The following is an 11,456-nucleotide window of genomic DNA, read 5'->3' as shown; positions in this document are numbered from 1 at the left end:
TTGACAGTTATTGGATGTCATCTTGGTTCCCTTGCTTTTCATTATTTAACAATATCTTTCCTATTATTATTTTTAAATCTTTCTCAACTTCAGTGCCAAACGTTACGAAATCTTCAGAGAGTTTGTGGAGTTCACAGACTCAGAAACTCTGAAGATACTCCGATACTGTGCAACCAGGTGGCTCACCCTGCTGACTTGCATTAACCGGGTGCTCAACCAGTGGAATGCACTGCAGGCATATTTTGCCAGTCAAGAGGATGTGGAGAAGCCTGGCAAGGTGAAGATGCTGGCTGAGCATTTAACCAGCAACAAGACAAAGTTCTTCTTCCTCTCCCAGGCTCTGAAACCACTGGCAGAGTTCAATGTTATATTTCAGGTCAGCCAGCCTATCAAAAGATTAACTTAAATAATTATGATAATAAATAATGGTGTTATCATAATTTTTTTAATAACTTATAATCAATGTGTTTTTAGGCTGAAGGAGTGATGGTTCATCGGCTGCACCGGGAAATGACCAGCCTGGTGAGAAAAATAATGGGAAGATTTCTCCCTGCCAACCTTATTGCTGATGTCCCACTGAAGGACATCAAGTTCAAGGATGCCAGCCTACAGTTGCCAGACAACGAACTCTTTCTTGGAGAAGCTGCACAAAGCCTCTTGTAGGACAACATGGATGAACTTTCCTCCTCTGTCCCAATGATGATGAAGTAAACATGATTATTGTGTTATCCAAAGCTAACTAACTGTTATCCCATCATACAATGGCTGTAATTTTTGATCTGATCATGTGTCACAGGGCAGTGAGAGACTTTTTTGTACCTGTGACCACAAAGATGATGACTGCATTCCCCCTCGACAACATCATCCTCCAAAACCTGACCGTGTTGGACCCAGTCACGGCATCCCCTTTTTTAATTGATGGCGGTAGTTGTTTAATAATCAACTTCAGAAGTTATAGAGCAGGGGTAGGGAACCTATGGCTCTAGAGCTAGGTGTGGCTCTTTTGATGACTGCATCTGGCTCTCAGATAAATCCTAGCTGACATTGCTTAACACGATAAGTAATGAATAATTCCGCTGGTCATCACAGTGTTAAAAATAACCACGTATCAACCAGACTACAAAGCCATCAGCAAAACCATGCAGCATTAATGGTAAGAAGTATTTGATTTATTATTGGTTACCTTCAGAATAACAATGTTATTAAAAAGAAAAAGAGACTTATTATACTCTAAAAATGTTGGTCTTACTTAAAAATGCACACAGTTGTATTCAGAGTTAAAGAATATTATATGGCTCTCACGGAAATACATTTTAAAATATTTGGCTTTCATGGCTCTCAGCCAAAAAGGTTCCCGACCCCTGTTATAGAGGATAAGACTAGAGAAAGCAATTATATCCCCATCTCACTTGTGCTTAATTTGCTCACTTTCATTCGTAGTTATAGAGCTAGGAAAAAGTCTGCCGCAGCTGCGATTGAACCTGGATAGCCTCTGGGAAGAAGTAGTGGAGTACCAAGTGCTTGGCAGTAAAGAACTTCCTCAGGAAGCAAGGATTTGACCGGTTTTGGGCCATGCTAGGGAGAGATGGAAGATTCCACACTCTCGTGCATTTGATGAAAGCACTTTTGTGCGTGCCGCACAGCAATGCATAATCAGAGAGGGTGTTCAGCATGGTTAGAAAAATAGTGACAGAGAATAGAAAGAAGATGGACAATTCAACCCTTAACTCACTCCTTTCCTGCAAAATAAATTTCACGGATGCTGCCCACACCTATGCTCCTTCTAAGGCTGTGCTTCTGGCTGCAAAGCATTGTACTTTCAAGTACAACAATGAGTAGATGAGTGTTGTGTGTGTATATGTGTAAATAAAAGTACACTAAAATTCAAGTATTTATTTTATTTATATATATAATAAAATAAATATATATAGCTAGAATTCACTGAAAGTCAAGTATTTTATACATTATATATATATATATATATGAAATACTTGAGTTGGTGAATTCTAGCTGTAAATATACTCCCCTCTTAACCACGCCCCCCACCCCAACCTCCCGGTATCGGAGGTCTCAAGGTTGGCAAGTATGCTTGTGCAAATAACTACAAATGCACTTGTTTTTTCAAATGTCTTTATTCAGTAAAGGAATTAGATAAATGTTTAAAATGACTGGTTAATAGTGCTATTATGAAGTGCAATGTCAGCACTATTTTTTTAATCAACCTCTTAGTGTTTCATGCCATGCGGAGGCTCCATCATCTTCGGAAGGTCACTTGTTAGTTTTGTTTTAGTATCCTTTCACTACATCTCATTGACAGTAATAGCTTTTTCTTTTTTTTAGCTTTTAATTTACCACTACGGCGTGACATTTCGACTGTTTGCCAGCAACCCGGGCCAGTGTTTGAGCTAAACTGACATTCGCTCAAGGAGAGGTCTGGATTCTTATAGACATGTTCATGGGAGTGGTAGATACAGTGGCGTAATTCAGAGTCTGCGGAAGAAATTGAGGGGTGGGAGTGGTCTGTATACAATGAGTAAGGCAAAGAGAACATGGAACTGGAAGCATGAGCGTGTGTCCAGCAAGAACGGTTTTCACCGTTGAAAGAAGCATTGAATTGAGAATGCTCAGGCAAACTGTAACCTGAAACAGTATTACACTCCTGGCTGGAATGTGCGTGATGGGTTTCATCAAAGGTTTGCAGATCTTGGTTGTTGCCAGCAATCCTCCGTTCTGGTGCATCAGTACTGTACTGTTCATAAGTGGACCGCTCTGTTCCCTCTGGTATCAGAGTATAATTGTTATATTCGTGGTTCTCCCTGCCAATAGGAAAATCTAAAACGCCCTTTAATTCCTCCCGAACTACTTTGCGCTTGTGTTCGGGTAGCCTATAGGGCCGAGATCTCACCGTCACGCCTGGGCTGGTTTCTATGTGATGCTGGGTGAGGTTCGTGCGGCCTGGCAGGGGGGAGAACACGTCAGCAAAACGCTGCTGCAAAGTGGCCACATCTGCTCTCTGTGACGGCGTGAGATGATCATCACAGCGGAGAGGGAAGGGCCGCGGGGAGGAGGGAACCTCCGGACCCAGCTCCTCGCTCTCCGCTATCGCAGTTACCATGGAGACAGGCTCCACCTCCCTCCATCCTTTTAGGAGGTTGAGGTGGTATATTTGTGTTACCCCGCCTCGGTCAGACCGCCTGACCTCATAATCCACGTCACCTACTCGTCGTGTGACCACAAAGGGTCCTTGCCACTGGACGAGTAATTTGGAGCTGGACGTTGGGAGTAATACAAGTACGTTCTCTCCCGGTAAAAATTGTCTGAGTTGCGTCCCCCTGTTATACAGGCGCTGCTGACGTTCTTGGGCTAGGAGCAAATTCTCACGTGACAAGTGCCCCAATGTGTGGAGTTTCGCTCTCAAGTCCATGACGTATTGAATTTCATTTTTACTGGGGCTTTGACCTTCCTCCCAGCTTTCTTTAACTAGGTCCAGCACCCCGCGTGGCTTCCTGCCAAACAACAGTTCAAATGGGGAAAACCCCGAAGAGGCCTGAGGAACCTCCCGCACTGCAAATAACAGGGGATCCAACCATTTATGCCAATTTGGTGTGTCCTCACGTACAAATTTCCAGATCACGGATTTCAAGGTTCTATTCAGCCGCTCTACCAGCCCATCAGTCTGCGGGTGGTAAACGCTGGTCCGAATGGATTCGATCCCCAATAATCCGTACAGCTCCTTTATCGTGCATGACATAAAGGACGTGCCCTGGTCAGTCAGAATCTCTTTCGGGATTCCGACTCGGGAGATGACTTGAAACAGCGCCTGCGCGACACTCTTTGCAGAGATGGAGCACAGCGGTACTGCTTCGGGATAGCGCGTTGCGTAATCCACCAGGACTAGCGCAAAGCGATATCCCTGGGTGCTCGGGTGAAATGGTCCGACGAGGTCCATGCCAATTCGCTCAAATGGGACTTCTATGAGTGGCAATGGCCGAAAAGGCGCCCTAGAGGCCGCTAGGTTGACTTGTTGACAGTCCGAGCAAGCCGCGCACCAGCGGCGCAAGTCTGCCCGGATGCGTGGCCAATAGAAACGGGCCATTACCCGGTTGAGTGTTTTATTATACCCCATGTGACCGGCCATCGGGTTGAAATGTGCCGCCTGGAAAATCATTACCCGACGGCTTTTTGGCACCAGCAATTGGGTGTTTTCCTCTCCTGTCTGAGTGTCACGACTCACTCTGTATAATCTGTCCCTAATTATTGCAAAGTGAGGGAAACCCCGCGTTATCCCCGGGCGAACCAGCTGCCCATCAATTGATATCACTTGGTCCCAGGTCGCGCGCAGAGTGTCATCTCGAGACTGCTTGAGTGGAAAATCATCCATGGGGCGCCATTGGGGAACCGGGGAAACTTCTTGCGAAGTCCCCGCCGATTCCCCTTCCCCCCCGCCAGTGTCGACATCATTGGGCTTAATGTTCACGGACCCGTCTTCTGAACGGAGATCTTCGCTGTCATCGTTGACAATCTTACTTAGCAGTTCAATGTTGACTCCACTGTTGAGCAAGCTTAGGAAGCACTCAAAGCCTTTGTTGGTGCAACTCTCCTCCTGGTCTGGTGAAGTAACACTTAAACTGGGAGGAGGCGTTGCAATAGGTGGTGGTCTGGGAAATAATTGTGCAGCAAGAGGTCTAATGGCCGTGTGATCAGGAACCTGGCAGAAGATCAAAATTACAGACATGTTACTTTAAATGATTGAATCAAAACAATGTTGTAGTAGTCTTTAATTGTACAACAAGAGTTTTGAAAGCACCACTAACTTGTCACAATGCTACAGTTTGGAATGGGGAGACCCTGATCCGGTTAGCATTTTAGGTGGGGATGGGCTTGTAATCACTGTAAATTTGCTTTATTAACTATGAGCAAAACATGTATTACCTTAGAGTATGTAAATGCAGTCATTACTGTTGGTTTGTCAGCTTGTTAATGAGTAAGTTAGCCAGCAACATAACTCAAAAACTTAATGATGGAATTTCATGAAACTTTCAGGAAATGGGATAAGGAAGAACTGATTGGATTTTGGGCCTGATCCATATCATTTCTACTATGTTACCTTATGTTTCTGTGTGTGCTAGCAATCTTATAGAGACAAAGCTGGTGGATGACTGACAGAGGCTTCCCTCCGTTTCCTTCATTCCACTATAGATTAAGTCAAGGGCACAAACACAAATCCCCTCGAGCTAGGATTGTATTTATTTTAAATTCTCCGACTGACAAGCTAGCAGCTAATTGTGTGAAGCCGCTCTCCGAAGTTAATAATCTCCTCCATTATGGCAAATAAACTACATTTCTTAATAACCCAAGTATCCTTATCAAGTCTTAGGACGAGGCTAAACCTTTTACACACCAAAAAAGAGCAAGCAGAAGAAGGCATGCTAATAGCTAAGCTAGCCGTTGAACTAGCATGAAGTAGAATAAATACGTGCATAGAGTAAGGCTGAACGGTATACCGGTATCACAGTTAATACCGGTATTTTAAAAAAAGAGATATATATTTGAGACAACCGCCATACCGGTATCATTTGATGTGCCTTTGGTACGGCCGTTTGCGGCCGGTGCGGCGCACAAGCACCATAGCTGAAGTAGGGTCTGGCACATGTCCGGAGTCGCTACCGCGCATTGTCTCCACCGACCTCCCGCCATATTCCCCCTCACGCACAGCTGACATTCCCGCACCGTAGCTCTGGCGGCTCCTCTTTTTTTAACCAGAGGTAACAAGCCAGTGAAAAGATTCAACAAAATAGCCGTCAAAACTGCCACTGCTAACTGCTGAAGCTAACAAATACAGTTCAGCTGAAACCCTCGCTGACGTCACAAGTCGCTTGACACAAAAGGCACACACACGCGTGCGCGCGCCGCTCTCATAAACTTCTCTCAACTGCATATGACATTTCCTAAAGGTTTTTTAAATAACACATTAATTACTTTCCCTAGTATTTAATTACATTTATTAAAAGTAATTCCATTAGTAAATAAATTAAGTTTTTTGGTTAAGTAACGAGTGACTATAAACAATTTTTCAAAGTAATTTTCAGAAAACTGATAGTAACAGTAATGTGGTGTTAAGTTTAAACTAAACATTTTGCATGTTTTGTTTAAAACACCGTTATATATTATATTTCGCGATTCGGCCTAAAAATTCCAGGATATCAGTTTTGGGCCATACCGCCCAGTCCTAGTGCTCAGTTTAGTTTAAGAAGGGTTGATGGAACCATATTACAGTAGAAAGTACACTGAAATTAAAAAGTAGGTTAGTGTTGGCGAGAGGAAATATAGTAACAACTGTTGCCGTGTCAACATTGTCAGTCAGTATACGACACTTAAAGGAGCCATATGCAATAATTTAATGTCAAGACATCATTAAATGGCACTGATATGTCAAAAGACATTAATAAATTATAAATTATGTTATTTTCGAATACCTCTATAACTGATAACAGTAGTTCAGCCGGGATGTGCTCATTTCAAAATTAGATTTACAGCCCCGAAATCATGTTATTGTTTAATTTCGATGATCCGCCCTCTACCGTTTAACCAATTAGAAAGTCTGTGAGTGTGTCACATCCAGGTTGCAAGTAGCGCACCGCCCTCTACGTCGAGCTACTGCCACTATTAAAGTTACAAAACATGTCAGACCTTAGTAAATCTAAAAGGCGTCGTTACAATTCTCAACTTATTCATGACAAAGCCAGGAACAAAACAAGGATTTGTATCACGATGCTTTTGAAAGATGGAGACGATTGAAGGCAGAAAATATTTTTTCATCTGACGCCAAACTTGCTAATTTCCTCCTAGATAGGTAAGTAAGACATTTACGTTTTCTTATTACTTTTTAATAAATGGAAATGGACATTTCGTATTCAAACTATATTGTCCAATACAGTCTATGACCTTGTCTAATAAAAGCTAGTATGTTCGTGCAACGAATGCTTAAGGGCGAAGCACCATCACACCAGTGTAGTAACATGCTAGCCTGGTCAATGACACATTGACATATAGGCGGGGAAAATATATGCCCGTTAGCCTGCATGCCGATGTGTCATCCAACTGACAGGGCAAAATATATTTTCCACAAATAAAACCTATGTGGATACACGTAGTGTCAGTGCCTAATTCGTTCTCAATATGAAGATATGCTGAGGAAATGAGTTCCAACATTAGCACGGCTAATTGCGGTTTCTGGTACTGTATGTGCATCAAACACATATTAGGTGGTATTTGCTTGGCACAATACACAGAAATGCATTTCTTGTAATGATTTTCTACTTTGTGTATTGACATGGTAGTAGGCTATATGATTTATCCGTAATGTGGTTTTTGCGTAACGTGATTGGCTCATAGAATTGCACTCTGCACTGAAAGATGGTGATGTGTGAAGATGGAAGTGAATGCAGTGCGTCAGGTTGGATGCAACATGGGAGTTATGCTGAACGAAATGCGGCGGTAATTTTAGTGTCGGCCTATGCAATATATAATATATTATTATATATACACTACCGTTCAAAAGTTTGGGGTCACATTGAAATGTCCTTATTTTTGAAGGAAAAGCACTGTACTTTTCAATGAAGATAACTTTAAACTAGTCTTAACTTTAAAGAAATACACTCTATACATTGCTAATGTGGTAAATGACTATTTTAGCTGCAAATGTCTGGTTTTTGGTGCAATATCTACATAGGTGTATAGAGGCCCATTTCCAGTAACTATCACTCAATCAATCAATCAATCAATGTTTATTTATATAGCCCTAAATCACAACCAGTGTTCTAATGGTACAATGTGTTTGCTCATTGGCTCAGAAGGATAATTGATGATTAGAAAACCCTTGTGCAATCATGTTCACACATCCGAAAACAGTTTAGCTCGTTACAGAATCTACAAAACTGACCTTCCTTTGAGCAGATTGAGTTTCTGGAGCATCACATTTGTGGGGTCAATTAAACGCTCAAAATGGCCAGAAAAAGATAACTTTCATCTGAAACTCGACAGTCTATTCTTGTTCTTAGAAATGAAGGCTATTCCACAAAATTGTTTGGGTGACCCCAAACTTTTGAACGGTAGTGTAATTATTTCGATGGTGGTCCGTGTGGTCAAACTTTAGCAGGGTAATGCCAACAATCTGTCCAGACTCCCGGCAAAAAAAAAAATTGCTGCGTAACTTTACAAATACATTTAACAAATCGACATCAGTGAAATTTGGCATAATTACTTAGTAAACAATCTTGCAAGAAGCATAAACAAGAGAAACCTACAGGGTAGGACTCGTCGATTGCCATTTGAAGTTCCTTGGTGTGGAATTCGGATTCAGCAACCTCAGTCACGGAGAGTGGGAGGGGACTACAGAATTTTGACCCTGATTGCAGTACCATTTTTGGCCACATTATTACACATGCCACTTTTAAGAGGGAGGATTGAGCCATAAACTGGTGGTGCCTAAACCAACGGTAATTTCAGTATACAATCAATGAGAGTGATTAGATAGCGATTTTTATTTTCTCAAAATATTTTCTTTTTTTTTGTTAATGTTTAAAAAAATATGGTATTTCCTTGGACAGAGGAAGACTAAGGGTAAAACATGATTTAAATAAATAGTAGAAAGTAGTTTTTGCGTTTGTATAGTTATTTAGTACTATTGACTTTGTTTTGATAAAACAATTGTATGTAATATAAGAGAATAAGGAACTTGTTAAAATATTGTGCTAGTATTGTAAAACTGTAAATAGCAATCATCATACATGCATTGAAACATTTACAGTTAGTACACATGATCGGTCTCGTTATTGGGCAATCTCCCTAATGGATAATCAGTATTGCCAGCAAAATCCCCGATTGGAACATTCATAATCAAAAATGAATAAATAGAACAAAAGCATGTAATGAGAAAAAGCTCAAATGTAAATACTAATTATGAAAAAACATAAGTGGATAACTTTTTGTAAGACTTTTGAGCAATCTATTTTAAAACACATTACATAATGACGAAACATTTAGCTTTATCCAAAATAAATAATAATCGTGACTATTAATTATGCTTTCAGGAAATACCAAAGACTGTTTGAAACCTAGAAAAGTAAAACAGGGAAAGGTAGTGAAAGTGAAGAGTTTTATGGCCAGTAAGATGCTTTTTGTGCAGTTTAAAACCTAAGTGGCTGTTGGAAACTTGCAGAAAGTAACACTTTTCGAACCAAGAAAGAATACAACTACAACACCATCGGATAGCTTATAGTTTAAATGATAATTATTGGATATTAGACTATTTAAGACCCGGTGGATACCCTGGTGTATTAACATGTAGAGTATTAAGAGTTAATTTAGGTATGAGCTCTGATTTACTCTAAAAATTTACTCATAATGCGCCGTAGGAACGGAACTTGTTTGTAACCTAAGAATCCCTTGTGGTCGACTCCATTTTCCAACACCATTAACAAACAATCAATTATTGTTGTAATTTTGATAGCCTTTGATGCAGATTAACAATCCATAAATTATTGTTGTAATTTTTATAGCCTCTGGTGCAAAGTAACAAAATTACATTCAAATACAATCCCATACTGTACCGCTTGGTGTAAAGGGAGCTCAACCATGACATGTTTTGCAAATTTAAGCATAGTATGCATTTTATTTGAACATTACAATTGTATTGATAGATATTGACAAATGTACTAACCGGGTGGTTTGATACAAACACACTGGGACGACCGTGTATATGATTCAGCAGAGCTTTCACTCGTCGCTTCAGAGGGTGATGGTCTTCCAGCAATTCTTGATCTGATCTGCGGAATGGAGCCTCCCTTGCAACAGGTGGCTTAAACATATTGCACTGGGTGAACATAAATACAAATATTAATAATTATGAGAAACTTAAGACAGCTGATAGGCCATTGTCTAAGTCTTACCTTTAACACAAAGCTGGGACATTGTTGCTGCTGCAAAAATGTAGTTACTCTGTCCCTGAGAGTTGTGGCTACACAATCTGGTCCTGGTTGTTCCTTCTCACTCAGTTTAATCTTCTTCGGAGCAATAGCAGCTTTCCTTTCAAAAAGGTGTTCCTCCATGTGTCGAAGCATAATCCTTTTTCTCGTCAGCTCTGGATCAGATTTCGAACGTTCCCCACCAGAGTGCAAAGTTTCTGCATCATTGCTATCAAAACTACGGGGAGCGTTCGCTGCAATGTAATCAATGTGTGTCTGGTAAACTTGATCCATTCTTTTATTCAACTCTCTCTCAACAGTATGGCTGGTGCGTTCTAGGAAGTGGAAACAGAGATGGATCGTAAATTAAGTTCACATGCAAAATGCTCCTTTTACTTACCCTCTTCGTGGAGTAGCCTGCTCCCCTACCGTGCTACGTTCAAAGCAACATTTTTAGTCACCTGAAATGAGTACAAATAGTACAGCAAATAGCATACAGCAGTTGTAAGACAAAGCAAATTACACTCGATGTTTAGCTTGGGAGCTAACACCTATCTGACCGTTAACGGGGATTAAATGTCCGTTTCGTATTCCAGCAGATAAATATGTTTACACATTTTAGTCCCTGTTGAATTTTCGCTTTAAAACGTGTCACGTGAATGTGAGCATTATTTGGGGAAAGAACGTTCACGGTCGATTAAACCTAGCTTTATAGGCACGGACAACACGAGACTGCTTCGATGGTCCAGTTGGAGCGTTGACTACGTCACAGCGCCCCCTACTGGGTGGAAGAATTCACAAGCAGCTTCATCCAGGACAATTCTCATGACAAATTTGTGCTTTGTTTTAAAGATGTAATATTTGGATTTACAATGTATGAAAACAAATTTGAAAAGGAATTTTACCTTTGCAGCCTCATTATACTATTGGCTAAGTTTTATATTCATAAATGTACATTTCTCAATTCCCGACCTGTTTTTTGTGCCTTTAAAAAAAGAATTAGAACTCTGTTAAAACACTCTCTACCTCTAACAACCAAAAAGCTGTGAAAACGATGATGCTGTGTAACAAATTTAAATTATTTACTGAAATTGTTTGAGCCTATATATTTAGCATTCTATTTTAGTTACTTTATTGAGTTTACAACCCCCTGGCGCTGTTTTTGTACTTATTTTCATTATTATTTCTCAACTGTTCGTAAATGTTGCAATGTACAAATAAAGGTTTAGAAAAAAAATATTTTTCCAATAAATAAAAATAATTCACACGCAGCTGACTTGTTCAAGTAAAGCCTGGGAGTTCCAAGGCCTACTGAAACCCACTACTACCGACCACGCAGTCTGATAGTTTATATATCAATGATGAAATCTTAATATTGCAACACATGCCAATACGGCCGGGTTAACTTATAAAGTGCAATTTTAAATTTCCCGCTAAACTTCCGGTTGAAAATGTCTATGTATGATGACGTATGCGCGTGACGTCAATCGT

The 11,456-nt window shown here is 40.6% G+C and overlaps 1 protein-coding gene across 2 annotated transcripts; it reads right to left on the bottom strand.

The window, feature by feature from the left end:
• Positions 1-2,103: 2,103 nt before the first annotated feature.
• LOC133633906 (uncharacterized) lies at positions 2,104-10,712 on the bottom strand. Of its 2 annotated transcripts, none has more exons than XM_062026706.1 (4): positions 10,366-10,712; positions 9,951-10,300; positions 9,722-9,874; positions 2,104-4,708 (listed from the first exon to the last, which is right to left on the bottom strand). In XM_062026706.1, exons 2-4 carry the CDS (start codon positions 10,257-10,259, stop codon positions 2,276-2,278), a joined length of 2,895 nt encoding a protein of 964 aa, XP_061882690.1. In that variant the 5' UTR covers positions 10,260-10,300; positions 10,366-10,712; the 3' UTR covers positions 2,104-2,275. The 2 variants fall into 2 exon arrangements, with proteins under 2 accessions (XP_061882690.1, XP_061882691.1); XM_062026707.1 differs by having other exon boundaries at positions 9,722-9,859.
• Positions 10,713-11,456: the final 744 nt, after the last annotated feature.

This window comes from Entelurus aequoreus, linkage group LG18 (genome assembly GCF_033978785.1).
Source record: "Entelurus aequoreus isolate RoL-2023_Sb linkage group LG18, RoL_Eaeq_v1.1, whole genome shotgun sequence".
NCBI classification, from domain to species: Eukaryota; Metazoa; Chordata; class Actinopteri; order Syngnathiformes; family Syngnathidae; genus Entelurus; species Entelurus aequoreus.
Note: the sequence above shows the minus strand (reverse complement) of the source record. Positions and strands in the feature narration are given on the sequence as shown.